Raw genomic sequence first — 16,299 nt, forward strand, 5'->3', positions numbered from 1 at the left:
ACGCTGCACGATGCAGCTACCTAATGAGGCATATGATAAATCTGCACGAGGGGAGCGCAGAGTTCAATGCCCTTGTGGGAGGCACCAATAATTAAATGTCAAAATAAAGATCTGTACAATAATATTACTAGAATATCATTGCTCTACTAACACTGCGATTTGGAGGAATTGGAAGTGCCTACCAAAGAAACCAAGAGACTGTTCAAATTTTAATTTAAAATTAATGTCTTAATCCGCATTCACTAAACTTTACAAACCAGTTGAACATGTCTGCCCATGATATAATTATTTAGCTTCCTCCTTCTTACACAGGGGTGTAAGAAACAACTAATAAGGGTCCAGCAAATACATCCTTGCTAGTTTTTTTTGCAGTTGTATAGGTGTGCAGATATAATATGTCGTAGGGCCAGGACGAGAAACATTTAAGAAGGGAAGGAGTCCCGTTTTGCGGTGGGTCTCCGTTGCAGCATTACCAGTCCAAACCAAACTGCACCGGGGCGAGTAAAAGCCAGCACTACTGGGGGTAAAAAGCAAGTACTGAATTTGAAGCCACACTTTTCAATTTAATTATTCTATTTTTATTCTGTATTTTTGGGATGCGGGGACTAATCAGACAGAAAACTGTATGTATATACGTGAGGCCGCCAACAAGATATATATAAACCATATCCGTGAACTACAAAGCCATGCACATTACTCACATTTAAAGGATTTGAAGCTGACACTATAGATGTGCTATGTCTTAAGACTAAGTGTCTAAAACACTAACATTTACAATATCATCAAGCCTAATGGATCCTCTAGGGTGCGTACTGACACTCTGTGGCTGAGAGACTAACATACAACTGGCCATTATGTGCAAGCATTGTGTGACACAACACACACGATTACTGACCATCTCACACATAGTTTAAGCTATATACATATATATATATATATAGCTAAACTGACAAAGCAGATTAACAGAGAAAGCCAACATACTATGTACAATATTTCATAATACTTGACTTATTCCCTTTTGCGTTCTGCTCTTACCATGACATGAACCCCGAGGTAAACATGAATGATGCACCCAGAGAGTACCGCATTTACTCGATTATAAGAAGACGACCCCCCAAAATCTGAATATTAATTTAGGAAAAAAAGAAAAAGCCTGAATATAAGACGACCCTATAGGAAAAAAGTTTTACCAGTAAATGTTAATTCATGTAAACTATTACATTTTTTTATAAAAGCTATGATTGAGAAAAATATTTTTTTGTTTTTATTTCCTTGTATTTTCCAACCTGCCCTCCAGTTACGCACATCTGCCCCCAGGCTTGCCACTCCAATATGGCACTGTGGCCCATGATATGCCTTTTAACCCTCTATGTGCCACTCTGCCTCCAGAAATGCCTTATACCCCTATATGCCACTCTGGCATTTAGGGGGTTAAAAGGCATATTATGGGGCAGAGTGGCATATAGGGAGGTATAAGGCATTTCAGAAGGCAGAGTGGCATTCAGGGGGTTAAAAGGCATTTCATAGAGCACTCTGCCTCCAGAAATGCCCTATGCCCCCATTTAACACTCCCCCCCACACACACACTTACCGGGGCTTCCAATTTCCTGCTGTATACCGGGGCAGCAGTCTTCCTTCTGTCTCCCCCCCCATTTAACACTCCCCCACCCCACACACACTTACTGGTGCTTAAAATTTCCTGCTGTATACCGGGGCAGCAGTCTTCCTTACGCTGCAGCCGGAAGGAGGTGTGGCTAGCAGCGGGGGTTGTCTGCGTCCATCGCGCAGACCTTCCCCGACTGTCGGTGCCGGTGCGGGGAACTCTGATCTCTGACAGTCAGGGAAGGTCTGCGCGATGGACGCAGACAACCCCCGCTGCTAGCCACACCTCCATCCGGCTGCAGCGGAAGTTGTCTACGCAGATCGCGTGGACGTCAACCCGCTGCCCCGGTATACAGCAGGAAAATGGAAGCACCGGTAAGTGTGTGTGGGGTGGGTTGGGGAAGAGACAGAAGGATCCAGGTCCCCTGCAGCGGTGCGGGGGATCTGGATCTTAGTCTCATAGTCAGACCTCTATTTGAGGTCTGATTATAAGACGACCCCGATTAGAAGACGAGGGGTATTTTTCAGAGCATTTGCTCTGAAAAAAACCTCGTCTTATAATCGAGCAAATATGGTATTTTATTTTTAGTTTATTGGGGGTGATGGCGCTGCAGATAGCAGGCAGCGTCTAGCTGTACACTCTTCTTGCTTCCATAGTTAACGGACAGGTTGCTACAAACACGTCTAGACCTCATGGGTGAAAATAGCTCAAGCTGTATTCAGAGGAGAAACATACTATCACAAGAGACTGTTTGGTTACATATTTTTAATAAAGTGCGAGTATGCAGACAAGCAGGCACCAACTCTGCTTTAAACACGAAACTCGCAGAAAAAGTCTTTGAGCGGCAGGTTTTAGGAATGAACACGTTACCGTCATACCGCAGAAACTAGTTGATCTCCTCCAGATAACATTGACCCTAAATTTGTATTGCAGTTACTGCTGTGAGTGGGAGTTGGCTTGAGCAACACATTAAATGATGTTACTCCAATGGCACACAGAGCAACAACTCCTTGAGTTAGCATAGAAGATACCTTTTGTATACATTAGCATATTCATTTTAACTAAAATGCAACATGATAGGCATCCCTTTCAGTAACATCTTCATATTACCCACTCGTGCGACCTTTGCCCATTGACAGAAACTAGCAACGCTGAGCAAAAAAAACAACAAATGGGCATATATCTTTACATTGCAGGTCAGCGGTAGAACAAATTTCCAGATGTTTAGTTGAAAACCTGCAGTTTCCTGTGAATTACAATGTCAAAGAGCCATCAATGAGCATAGCCCATCGACATATACAGGCATATCCCACATTAACGTACACAATGGGGTCCGGAGCATGTATGTAAAACAAAAATGTACTTAATGTTTCTAGTCAACATGGCAACCAGGCACCGGGGGTTTGTTCAGCCCTGGCTTAAACAAAGCAAACTCTTTCAGAAAACACAAAAGCAAAAAAAAAACAACAAAAAAAGTAATTTCAAGGCACACGCCATCCATAATCTGAACCCCTGCCCTACACATTTGCCCCCTTTACTCACCCCCCCCCCAGTTCCTTGGGTTGCAGATGTGTTTGGTGACCGTCAGCGAGTGTGAACCTATATTTACCAACAGCCAGCTTTTAGCTTCTCCTAAAGGTAAGTGTGTGGTTTTGTTTGTTTTGTTTACCTTACTTACAAAATACTTTTTCTAATCAATGTATTGTTGAGGATGCCAGATCTTAGGCTTTGGTGACTAACGCAACGTTCTCAAAAGAAATGTAAAAAGTATCTACAAAAATATGCATGTAAACTCTTTACCACAGTTCACAGCAGACCGTGGCGCCTGGCAAAATGTCTTAAATCCAAGAGCAACATAGGGTATGCCTTGAAAAAATGGGATTTTACCTTCACAATTTTCCAAAAACCCAGAAGCCCCTTTGGAGCAGCAGCAAGTACAGCCGTATATAAAGTTGTCCTTCTGTTGCTGTGTTTCTAATGACTGAATCATTGTTCTGCTTGTTCCTTGGCTTTCCCTTATCAATAGGCACAGAGCTGAAGAACAACAGAAGCTTGATCTCAGTCCTGCTTGCCACGCTTGGTGGACCTTTTCAAGTCATAGTAGTTTGTGTCCAAACTGACCAAGGCTTAACCAAGTCTCAGTTTCTGATAAAAGCTTTACACCATCGCTGCAATGACATTGATGAGAAAATGAAGCACGGATTTGTTTTGATGGCTTCAATGGCAGGTTGAGTAATTTGCGGCCCATTTCCATTTTTAACATACCAAATAGCACATTTTGATAATGTTCTTAAGCGCGTGTATACCACTCGAAATATACACTAAAGGTTCTAAGAGATTAAAAGAAACAATTATGGGACAACGGGCTAGATTGTCAATTGACAAACTTATCACTAGTAATTGAATAGAAATCCTTCCATAGACTGGCTTTTTTTTTTTTTTTTTTTTATTACGTCGAGCCAAAAAATTTAATCTAGAAATAAAAATGTAATATTGTGATATTTAATTATCGATCATTACAAGGGGCTCATCCATATGCAGTAACTTGCAGAAAGTAACTTGCTTCAAACTTCCTAACAGAAGATGTGGTAGTGATTTCCATTGCAGAAATAACTTTGCCTCTAATGTACCTTGATGATCGATAAGCCCGCACAAGGTGGTGCGAGGAACATAAAATGAATGAGAACTCTCCCAGCTTTAAGAGCACATCCTGATGGAGGCGACAATAATAAGATTGTATTTGCTTTTTATAGAACGACCATAATAATGGCCTGTGTCAGGTAGTCTAGAGCGGACCATCAAGACTGGCACAGACCATGCTTTTCCTAAACTAAGCGACTCTGGCAGGAATCATGGAGACAAAAACCCAGCCCCATGCAGCTCAGTATTAAACAGAAACATTGACGTGCCGGCTGAAGAGGAGGAAGCAGCATATCTTCACAGCTAATGCAGTTCTGAATGCAGTGTAAGGAGGCTAAAGGGCAGGTTTGTTTCCCTTCTAGCAACGTCATCAAGACTTTAGGTCACATGCAGGAAAGGGCTTAAAATGCACATGTCAATTTCAAGTTCTTGTGCTTTTCGTTATGTTATATAAAATGAATATACGTTGCTCCTGAAACCATTTGGAAGAAAAACAAATTGCAATATTCACATAAAAACTAAAACCAACAGCGACTACATCAAAACAAAGCTCATGGCTTATGAGAACGGTTCATTTCAGCCAATCCACTACTGCTTTCTCATTGGCTGGTTTCTGGTCAGGACAATATCATGAGTTTCACAGTCACACCTGGTCAAGGTTTTTTTTTTCCTTTTCTTTTTATATAAAATCAGTTACGAGTCAACGCATGTAGAAATTGCCGACAAGAAACCCGACGTGCCTTTCTGCTGCACATTTTTTTATTCTAACTTGACGCATCGCACTGGCATTTCTTTCATCACACGGAAGGTGAGCTGGTTTTTGATGTAGGTGGCAAAACAGTCTAAATCGGAATTTGAATAAAATAATCAAGGACTACAAACAGTTGAGGTTTTCAGCTCAGATTTGAATGTGTTATAGGTACGTCCATCTCATGGTCAGTCAAAAGGTTAAGGAGAACCTTCAGCCTTCTCTTAATACTGTAACCAGAGACCTGGTGCACTGGGATCTTCCAGGTGTCACACGGTTTGTGGGGCCATTCTTAAGATGAATATTCCTACACAGCGTGCCCACCCACAACCCATCCTCTTTCTTTGCCTTCCTTACTTCTCAGTTTGTAAAATATGTCAGGATCTAAACAGAGTAGACTGAGGTGCCAAATTATCACTATACTCAAATTATGGGGGGGGGGGGCTGGGTCTCCACATCTAATATCATTAAACTGGTTCTACTAGCGTGATCAAGTGGTCCCAGTGTCATATTCACAAAGACATTAGGATCCACCTTTACACCTCCACAACATACATACGCTTCCCCAAAGCCCCTGATAAATCTACACTGGGACAGAGACTGATTCCATTGACCTGTCCGCGATAGCGCAAGATCTCCTAGTTGACACACTGTAGCACTATACGTGTTATCACAGGAGACATCTTACTAATTGATGAGATAGTATAGCCAGCCCCCACCAAATATCTCCATCTCATACACAACTCTGTAGGAGATGCCAATCCTCAATAGGTAGCACATGGCGGGATTATACCTTTTTCAAAATGTTTAGTTATGCATACTGGTTGTAATCTAGGCACTCGTAAACATGGATTTGATGAATAATCTAACCCACCACACAGCCAGGCCATAAGAGAGATACCAACGATGTATTCTGTTGAATCTTGCCACATCTCAGATACCTACCATTCGGAATAGGAAATGGATCCTCGCTCTTAAGAACTGGATATGAAAGGTGAAAAGCACACATTAGGAGAAACTTTACTCCTTCAAAAACAAGTATTACAGGTATTTTGCTGCTTTGGTGCCATGGTTGAATTTCTCATCTACTTATCGCACGCCACTAGACTTCTCAGCAGATGATCCCAGAAAAAGACAGCCCCACCCCAAGAACCTCACGGATGATACTGTTTCCCAATACCAAAGTCTTACTCATGCTATGTGTGCGCCACTGCCTTGTATATGGCATTGGGTCTGTAGGAGAATAGCTATTTCCTCGCTTTAGACTCAACAAACGAGGAATAACCAAGGCCACTTTCCCGGTATATATTCTTTTTATTGTGATACACTATACATTGTGTATTCTTGTGCTCATATTTTCATTATTTCCTTTTTTTCCCATTTTGGTAATTGTTAATGGCTGAACTGTTGCTTCACTGTTAAAAATTATACAAAAAGGTTAAGGACATCCATCTCAATATCAATCCATGTTTACAGATGATCGTCACGCGGATCATCACAGTTCTTCTGGCTGAATCTTGAAATACAATTCAGTAGATTGAGAAACAGGGTTTAACCCAGAGGATCCACATCTTTCATGATATGACCAAGTAGGACATATTCAATTCCAGGGCTCCAAATCCCAAGAGGCAGGGCGCCATGGATCTTACAATTGTGGTGTTGGCATTAAAGTTTTTGTTTTATTTGATATTGACTTTTATAGATACATCCCTTCCTGGCTCCAAAACGCAATATAGATTGTCCAGTTTTGGTCTACTTGAGTATTTATAGGCTACCCAGGTATTGTGTGTGTCTAGAAACGCTCAAGCCCAATCTGTTGGCTATGTATATCCTGCAGTCGGTATTGTTAGCAAGGGACTGCCAAAATTTATTCTACACTGTTCATGTAAACATGAACCTACAGCCAAGTTTGTGTTTTCTTGTCATTTGTAATACAAGTATAGCACTGGCAAACATGTAAAGGGAGCTGTGTAGAAAACACACAAATCCGAGTGTCACTGACTGGATCGCAGATGCTAACTGCCTTCAACATTTGGTCTCACAGCAAGTCCACAAGATCTCATTATGCCTTGCACTAACCCACCTGGAAGTCCAGCGAGAAAACATAAAATACAAGTGCACTTCAGGTTGTACTAAACAACGTTACCGAATAACCTTATGAGCGCAAATTATTCGCATTCTCGGAAGTTACACTTAAGGATATCGCACCCTAAAGATTCAGACCATGTGCAGCAGGTGACGAACCGTTATCTACCTGTCAAAAGCTGTATATGCTGAACAATATAGTCAAAATCCTAAACAATTCAGATGAGCAACAAAAAAAAAAAAAATCCAACTGGTTTTATATTTTGATAGAAAAATCTGTTATTTTCCCATCTATACTAACGAAGTAACAGTACATATTGAGTTCTTCCATTGTGTCCCGGTGTAATATGAGATGAGCGTCAGGAAGATCAACCAAAACGCATAACAATATTGAATGTTTTCTTTACTTATAGTGTTGGACATCTGTATCTGAGACCAGTATAAAATGCAGAAGAATTGATGCATATACGATATATATACACATAATTATATATACATACACATATGACTATACGACAATGGAATGGAATTCACACAGTACTTATCTGGCTGCTAATCTGTTAATGCAAGACAAACAACAACTGTACGAATAATAAAAAAAAAAAAAAATTACCATCATAAAAACGCCATTACAAATTATAACACCGGGCAGCTTGCGCAGCCTGCTTCAAACTCGCAGCCTACGCGGTCTTAAAAGTTATCTTGTATTAAGGTAGTCCAGCAATAACTAAACCAGAAGTTAGCTGTGTGTCGGGACGCTAAACCAATAAACCTCTGCATGGAGGATTAGCAGGGCTCTTTTCAACTTCTGACAAGCAGACACAGCAACTCTGAAGATCAGGTCTTCGAAGACCAAGTGAAAGCTCCTACAGGAGAGTTAGCGACCCTGAGCTAAAACAGCTTGAAGAGCAGTGCCTGGACATAAGCTGCAGTCAAATAAAGGGAAGAAAGATGATATTTGGAGATGGAAAGGGAAAACCAAGTCAACAGAAATTGGAACAGGGGCATTTTTTATAACATGGCCATTTAGAACTAACTATAAATGCAGAGGTTCTGAACCCCAGACACAAGCGACCCCAGTCTCTGAAATGCTAAAAGGCTTATTTATGGACTTACTTCCTTCTTGAAGAAACTTAAAGCATAATTGAACAAAGAGGTAAACGGATTCCTTTCAACCTACACAACTTACCCTATGTAAACATGATGCAATTCCCATGAAAATATCTTACGTTACGGCACAGAAAAAAAAATCCAGCCAGACACCAATACTTATTTATCAGCGGCCTTCCAACCAGCAGACCTGATTTGAACGGAAGTGAACACCGACGTGCTAATAGACATAAGTAAAAGCACCAATGTGCTTTTTCAAGAATATGGGGATGAAAAACTACGCATGGCCGCAGTTTAAGTACTTCTCGTATTATGTCTCAGATACAGGAACAAACCTTCAAATATTTCACAGCAACTTCTACAATCAAAAGGACAACAGAACATTGTTTCTGCCAAAACATTTACATAATGATACAACACACACACACACATATTAGTGTTATGGAACCAATATTGCCTATATATGACCACCCCAGGCCTATTTTCATGTAAAATGTATCTTCCTTATGCCATTGGTTACTCTACTAAAAGCAAGAAGCCAAGCTCCCACTGAAACCTATGAGAGAGCCAATGTATGTTAGCTAAACATTGGTGTTGACTTCAACAGGAGTGCAAGAGACCAAGCACAGGAAGTGTACTTAAATATGCTTCCTGCTTACCTTTCCTTGTTTCACTAAAACGCTTGTTGTGCTCTGTGTAGCAAAGGGATTTTGTCACTTTTGGAGCACCATAAGCATACAGGATCATTGGTTTCAGTAAAAGAAGCCAGGAAGGGGATGAAATGAGACAAGTCTGTCACAAGTTTGTTAAGCAAGAGTGCTGGTTACCATACCGGCCCTGCAGAACATAACTTTGCTGTTTTTACAAATAACTTTCTCTGATCTACAATGGATATTCATCCACGATGCTAGCAACAGCCACGTCAAATCAAGGAAAACAGCTCACCTTAAATACAGACCTTGCACACCAATGCCGGCATGGTTACACAGCTCGGAAGTTTACCTTCTAAAGGGTAATTTGGGCTGGTCGTGATTTAGAAAAGTGACCATTAATATCAGAATGCAATAACTTAAACGTAACAAGGCTGATGATTAAAATAACTTGCAAGCACATTCTAGCCATTCCTGCTACTAGCAATAAAATAGAATTAAATCCATTTTCCTTAAAAGAATAAAACAGATTTTTTTAAAGACATCTTTCTAAATATGCCTAATTTTTATATACCGTATATATATATAATAAGTAATAATAAGAAACAATGCAAAAAAAAAACAATTCTTATTAATGGTTTATATAGTGACATCCTATTTTATCACATAACAATTTGATCAAAAGAAACAAAACGATGAGGAGGGTCCTTACAATTTAGAACAAGGTGAGGGTATATTACACAAAAGGTGCAAATGATTGAGGTGGATCAGTCACACCACGTCATCCCAGTGTAAACATTATGAGACTTGAAACACAGAAAGTCAGACCATGTAATAGCTGTTTCGGGAGAATATTATGTATGTATTACATACATCATGGGCTTTAACAAGATATCGCCAAGTGTATGTTTCCAGGATCTATACAGGTTAACAGAACTTGTGCAAGCTTTTCGTTATTGGTGATTTACTGGCCAATCTTTCTACACCAAGGACAAAAATGAAACAAAAAGAAACATCTTTCCTTGTAAGTCTTTATGGACAAAGGTGAGGTCACGCAAGTATTTCCTATGATAATGATTAAATATATATTATTTATACAGCAGCAACAACAATGTACACAGTGCTTCTTGCAGTACATATATTTAAAGTGTTTGTTAAGGATCCTCTTTTAGAAGCCGGTGTGCTAAGAGTTAATAGAACCGTCCAGGCATTCTGCGGAGACTTTTTTTTTTTTGGCGTATTTCGGTCGTACAAAAAACGCCTAAAAGAAAACATGGCACAACTTGACAAATTCAATAGATTCAATTTCACAGGAAAATACAAACAACACAGACCTCCCATCAGAATATATTACGGTAACGGGGCGAAGGACGGTTCCAGTAACCTCAAGTCAGTCTCTTTAGCAATTGTGAGGTTATCAGGTTGGGCAACTGCACCATTTCAACATTACGGGAACAGATTCGGCCTCTAAGGAGCACTAAATAGTGACAAAAGCCCTCCATGATAAAGACCATGTAAAGCAAAAGTGACACTAATGTCAACATGAGCATGTGAAAATTACTGAATAATTGAGCTTTTTGGGCAAATTTTGATATAATGTCATTGCAGTGCAAGTAGGGTTGGGGATAGGTTATTCTTAATGGATGATAAATTATATTTAACACCTGTAAATAAATATTCTCCTCTGTACAGTGCTAAAACAGGACCACCACAACATATACGCTAGCAAGCAACTGCGTGTTATCTATAGGATTTTGGGGAAAAAAAATGAAAGTTTTAACAAATTTGGGGGAAACCAATGGTGCATGGATCGCAATAACATTTATTTTGTAATATCACAATTTAACATAACTTATTACAATTGAGTGGGCAGAATAGCACGATAGCATCATACTGCTGTGAATCATGCTTCAGGCATGCTCGGCGTTAAACATGCATGTTGGAGCTAGGAAATAACAGCGGTTATATTGGCTACAGGTCACAGACCACAAAAACAAAACTCAAAAGTGAAGTTTATGGCACAGTCCCATTCGTATGAGAGAGAACACATGGGTCCCAGCAGACTAAGCATTCAGGCTGTGCCTTACTGGGACCATACAAGACGTTTCCCTCCCCATCAACGCCAATGAAACCGGGCATCGAACTTCAAGACAATTAGCAGACCCGCTTATTTAGACTCCGCAGCGACCCAATAATGCCCTTCTGCACATACTTTACTCACGTTTCAACGCGTCGTGCGGTTAATGGGTTAGCAAATAATCGCCCCATTCTTTAGAGGACACCCTCCTTTCTCAACACATCCAGAAGCAACCCCTTAGCCCCACAATCAGGGGCATCAGAATCCCATAGGTAAGTTGAGATGACCCAAAGGGGGTCTATTCATTAATGGTGAGTTGGGTTGGGACCAACCCAACACTGGGTGCCTTGACTTCACTATACATTATGAAGAGCCAACGCCAATGAACTTCTGCTCCAGGAAGAGCATGACTGGCCCTGTAAATGTATTGTAAATGTCTTTATACAGGCCCAGGTCAGATCGTCTTGCTGGCAAAACAGCGAGTGATGGCCCTTCATGATGAATAAACTCTTCCGACAACTCTACCTTTAGTGAATATAACCCAAAAGCAACACACAATATACTCTGCATGCACTATTGTAATCGCATTGAAGTAGAAGTATGAGTCTGCAAGTAATCCACCAACAACTTGGAAGAGATCTTACAACCATCCTTAACTTCTCACCTTCTGCAGGGAGGCTACCAGCAGACCCCTCCATTTAGGGGCATTTTCTTCGCTGAAGAAATCGTACTGAAGTTGGGGTGCCTGCATGACTTAAGCCTTGGGGAGCCTGGGGGTAAGATAATCCTGTTCGTCTGATTGCCAGGAAGAAACAGGCACCTTGCAAGGTGAAGAAGGCTTGGTCCAGGAGCGGGGGGGGGGGGCAGGTTAGATCCACTTTCCTTTGGAGGCAACTGTGGCCGGTATCAAGGCAGCAAACTGTCCATACGTTTGGGGCCGCATATGGAGGGAGCAGGTACACACAGCACCCCTTTGGAAGGAGGGAGAGGAGGGGGGCGGCTCATGGACACCGCTAGGACCTGACAGCTGCCTGTACATATATGACAGCTGTGTGTATACATACAGCCAGGAGAGGGGGTGGGGTTGGCCTGGAGATGCTGGGCCAAGGGGTGTCAGTTACCCCCAATTACAATGGGTGACACCCTCTACTGATCTCCAGTGAGAAGACAGGCCGCACTGTGGATACGGGCTCAGCACCGAGGCTGTCCTGCCCTGTCGGGCCCAAAAGCTGCAGATCACTCGCGGGTCACCTCTTCCACGGGACATGGAGAGAGACAGAGCGCAGACACCCCGGCTCCCCTCCCTCCTGTCTGCTCCTCCGTCGCCCCTCCTTACTCACAGGCCGCCTTTCCTCTCCGCTTGCGGACCGCAGAGCAAGCGTGTTGAGAAACTGGCGAAAGAGCGCGCCCGCTGCGTCACTTTGTTATTGGAAGGTCTGTTGTTATTGTTGTTGTTGGTGAGTTTATCCCTAGCTCTCTCCCTCTCCCGACAGTTGCGCTCAGCGGCCGTTGGAAGAGGCTCGCACTGCGCCTGCGCAATTTTGGGAGGAGAGACGGACAGCCTGCCGCCGTCATGTGACCAGAACCCCTCACCACGTCCCTTCTCTATTTTCTTCAGCCACAAGTGCTGATTTTTTTTTTGAAACAGCTTTATTGCTACTAGATGACAGACGCCTTTCAAGTAATATAGATGTGCAATGGAATATAGTTATGTAAATGCACCAGACCTTGAATTGCCCTTTGATATGAAGTGCAGTCAGTCACTCTTTCATCCCTTGATGGCCCTTATTTCGGAGAGCTCAAAATATTTGCCAACAAATGAAACTGTGATATAAAGTTTGTTATTAAATGCTTTATATGGATTGTCATCAATGTGTCACATAAACACTTTTTAAGCTGCAAATCCTGCCACCTCATGTAAAAAAAAAAAGTGTCCCTCTTTGGTCATTTATACTGTTGGTGACAGAGGTTGGGATGATTATATGGCACTGGTGCTTTAAGGCCAGCAGCCTCCAAGTGACGTATGTGCAACCTCCAGCTGAATTCACACAGTGTTTTGTTATGGTTTTATGCACACCGCGCAGTTGGTCATATTTAACCGGTAGCAGCACCCGATCTACCGCTTCATGGAGTGTTGTCAGCCACCGGCCAACCAGTATACCTGAGAACTAGCAGGCAATGGCTCCCCATAGACCTCTTTGGGTAGCCTGATGCATCGGTGGGTGGGGCCAACCCCAACCACTTTATATTTGTATGGAGATGGGAGGGGGAAATAACTATGGGCAGGGAGTGGGCGTCTCAAGTGCTGTGAGCCGAAGCATTTCAGCAGGTCAGCCCACCGGGCACTTCCCCAGTGTGACACATGGCCAGTTCAGGCCTAGTTGGTTGGAATGGTATACTAATTAAATGCAAATAGTTTACAAAGAAAGGTTTCATTTTTACACCTATTGTTAGTGGACGTTGTCATACTCAACTTATTGTTATGTTGTGCAACTCACTATGAGACAGGAATAATTGAGGCAGTAAATAATGAAGAAGGGGCAAAGTGTAATATGTAGGGTTTTAAGTTTTATAATAATTAATGCATAGTAACATAGTTACCCCTCCTGCTTTTGATCCAAAAGAAAGCAAAAAAAGCCCAATTAGAGTATTTTTTTGATTTTGCCACTTTAGGCAAAAAACTCCTTTGTGACTCCAAAAGGCAATCAGATTTCTCCTTGAATGACGAAATTCCAAAATATTGATGTTTATTCTATCATTGATGGCCCTCTATGTTCTGCTTTTCTAAGGAAAAAAAATCTAGTTTCACAATTTCCTTTTTAAGAACCGGTGTCACAATTGCACTGCATATCCAAGGAGGCAAGATGATATCCTCCTCCCGAGAATCAATACCCCCTGTTTTTTACATGCCAATATCCTATTGGCCTTTGCAGCTGCTGACTGACATTGAGCACTGTTGTCTGTTGCCTACTCCTTAGTAGTTTTTTCCCAGGGAGATACCATTTAAAGTATACACTGAATTGTTATTACTTCCCATAATCAATAACTTTACATTTGTTTGTATTGAATTTCATTGCCTGTCCAGCCCCCCACTCTGTCTAAATCCTCCGGCAGGGAAGCAACACCAAGACTAGACTGTACTATCCTACCTAACTTTGCATCATCAGCAAAAACTGAGATGTGGCTCTCAATTAGGGCTGCAACTAACGATTATTTTAATAATCGATTAGTTGGCCGATTATTTTTCGATTAATCGATTAATCGGATAAAAAAAACAATATGCAAATTTTTAGTTTATTTAAAATAATTTAATGAACTGGATGTTAAAAAACAACTTAAAATTTACATTAACATTCTTATTTTGTTATGCTGTAATAAAAAAACAATATTTTCAAAGTACAAAAACCCAAACACAATATTTATGAAACAAAATAACCCCAAACATTCTGAAAAGAGGTGGACTATTACTGTTCAAGAAACTTTGCCCCAGCCCTGGCACTTTGCACCCAGCACTTTGCACCCAGCCCTGGCACTTTGCACCCAGCACTTTGCACTGTGCCCCTGCACCCAGTCTCCAACTCTGCCCTGCACCCAGCCCTGCCCCCACATTCTGCCCTGCCCCCACACTCACACCCTGCACCCACTCTGCCCTGCACCCACACTCACACCCTGCCCTGCATCCACACCCCCACTCTGCCCTGCACCCAGTCTCCCACTCTGCCCTGCACCCCCACTCTGCCCTGCACCCAGTCTCCTGCCCTGCCCCCACACTCACACCCTGCCCTGCACCCCCACCCCCACTCTGCCCTGCACCCCCACCCCCACTCTGCCCTGCACTCAGTCTCCTACCCTGGCCTGCCCCCCCACCCCCACTCTGCCCTGCATCCCCTGAAACCCCACCCCCACCCCCGCGAATCGCTCTGTGCGAATGGAGCCACTCGCACAGAGCGAACCGCTCTGTGCGAACGGAGCCACTCGCACAGAGCGAACCACTCTGTGCGAACGGAGCCACTCGCACAGAGCGAACCGCTCTGTGCGAACGGAGCCACTCGCACAGAGCGATTCGCACAGACATGAAGAATACTTACCTCCGGAACGCGTCACATCCGTCACACAGTGCAGAGCGTGTAGCGGAAGCAGGGAACGCTCGCGGAGGTAAGTAAAAGGAGCCAACAACGAATCGATCACTCGATTAATCGATAACGGAAATCGTCGACAACGATTTCCGTTATCGATTATTATCGATTTTATCGATTCGTTGTTTCAGCCCTACTCTCAATGCAATACTGGAGATCATTCCAGTTTGGAATTTTCCATTTACAACCACTCTTTGCATTCTATCTTTTAGCCGATGTCCAATCCAAGTGCATACATTTGCCCTTAAGCCTATTTCTGACAGTTTGTACAGTAGCCGTTTGTGTGGAACCACATTCTGCTACTCATATTTACCAGCATGCATTGATCAATGCTAAAGGCTAAGGTTGAATTAAGAGACAGAACGTTATTAAATAGGTAATTCTTAGAATGCACATGTTTTTATATGGTTACCACCAAGAACGGTTTTTATTATTGTCCATTTAAATGGATAGCATAAGGTCCCTTACTTCCTTTCCAAAAATCAATGCATATTAAAGTAATCTATGAGCGGTAAGTATATAACGTGAAGGAAGATATGGTTGGCAAAACGCATTTCCTGCATGGAAAATAACTAGGATGGACAAAGAATTCCTCCATGCATTTGCAAGGGGGAAACGCCAGGGGCGTAACTACAAACTACAGGGCCCTGGTGCGAAAATTGCCACAGGGCCCCCCAACTTCACTAAGCAATATATCCCACAGTGCCACCTTTTCCTTAAACCACTTGTGAGGGCTGCCTTTTCCCCCAAACAGCTAGTCTGTGCCAGCATTGCCCTCAATCAGCTTGTCTGTGCCATTATTATCCCCAAACAACTTGTCTGGGCCTTCTTTGTCCCCTCCACAACAAACACTCTGGCACACATATGTAAACACACACACAAATTACACATGCTAACACACACACTTGCTCATACTCACTAACACACATGTACACGTTCATTCTAACACACTCCCTCCCTCTCACACCACTCATGCTAACACACACTCCATCTCATACCACTTATACATACCTGCTCAAAAACACTTACACATCCATGCTCACACACTCAAACATGGACATAGAAGCATACATAAATGTAGAAAGTGACAGCAGATAAGAACCATTCGGCCCATCTAGTCTATCAACCCATCCAGTCTGTCCAACTGGAGACACCCATGCTCACACGCTTATGCAGTAGCGTACCTAGCGGGGGGCGGGGGCGGGGCGGTCCGCACCGGGTACCGCTCATCAGGGGGGTGCCAACTTGCC

General features: G+C 42.5%; 1 protein-coding gene across 1 annotated transcript in view; it reads right to left on the minus strand.

The window, feature by feature from the left end:
• Positions 1-11,664, minus strand: part of LOC149273791 (son of sevenless homolog 1-like) — a 60,924-nt gene extending 49,260 nt beyond the window's left edge. The window contains exon 1 of the mRNA XM_089506006.1: positions 11,578-11,664. Coding sequence (XP_089362132.1) covers positions 11,578-11,664 — 87 coding nt within the window. The remainder of the gene's footprint in view (positions 1-11,577) is intronic.
• Positions 11,665-16,299: the final 4,635 nt, after the last annotated feature.

This window comes from Sceloporus occidentalis, unplaced genomic scaffold (assembly GCF_023333645.1).
Source record: "Sceloporus occidentalis isolate IW3139 unplaced genomic scaffold, rSceOcc1.0.p SCAF_360, whole genome shotgun sequence".
In the NCBI taxonomy this organism is placed as follows: Eukaryota; Metazoa; Chordata; class Lepidosauria; order Squamata; family Phrynosomatidae; genus Sceloporus; species Sceloporus occidentalis.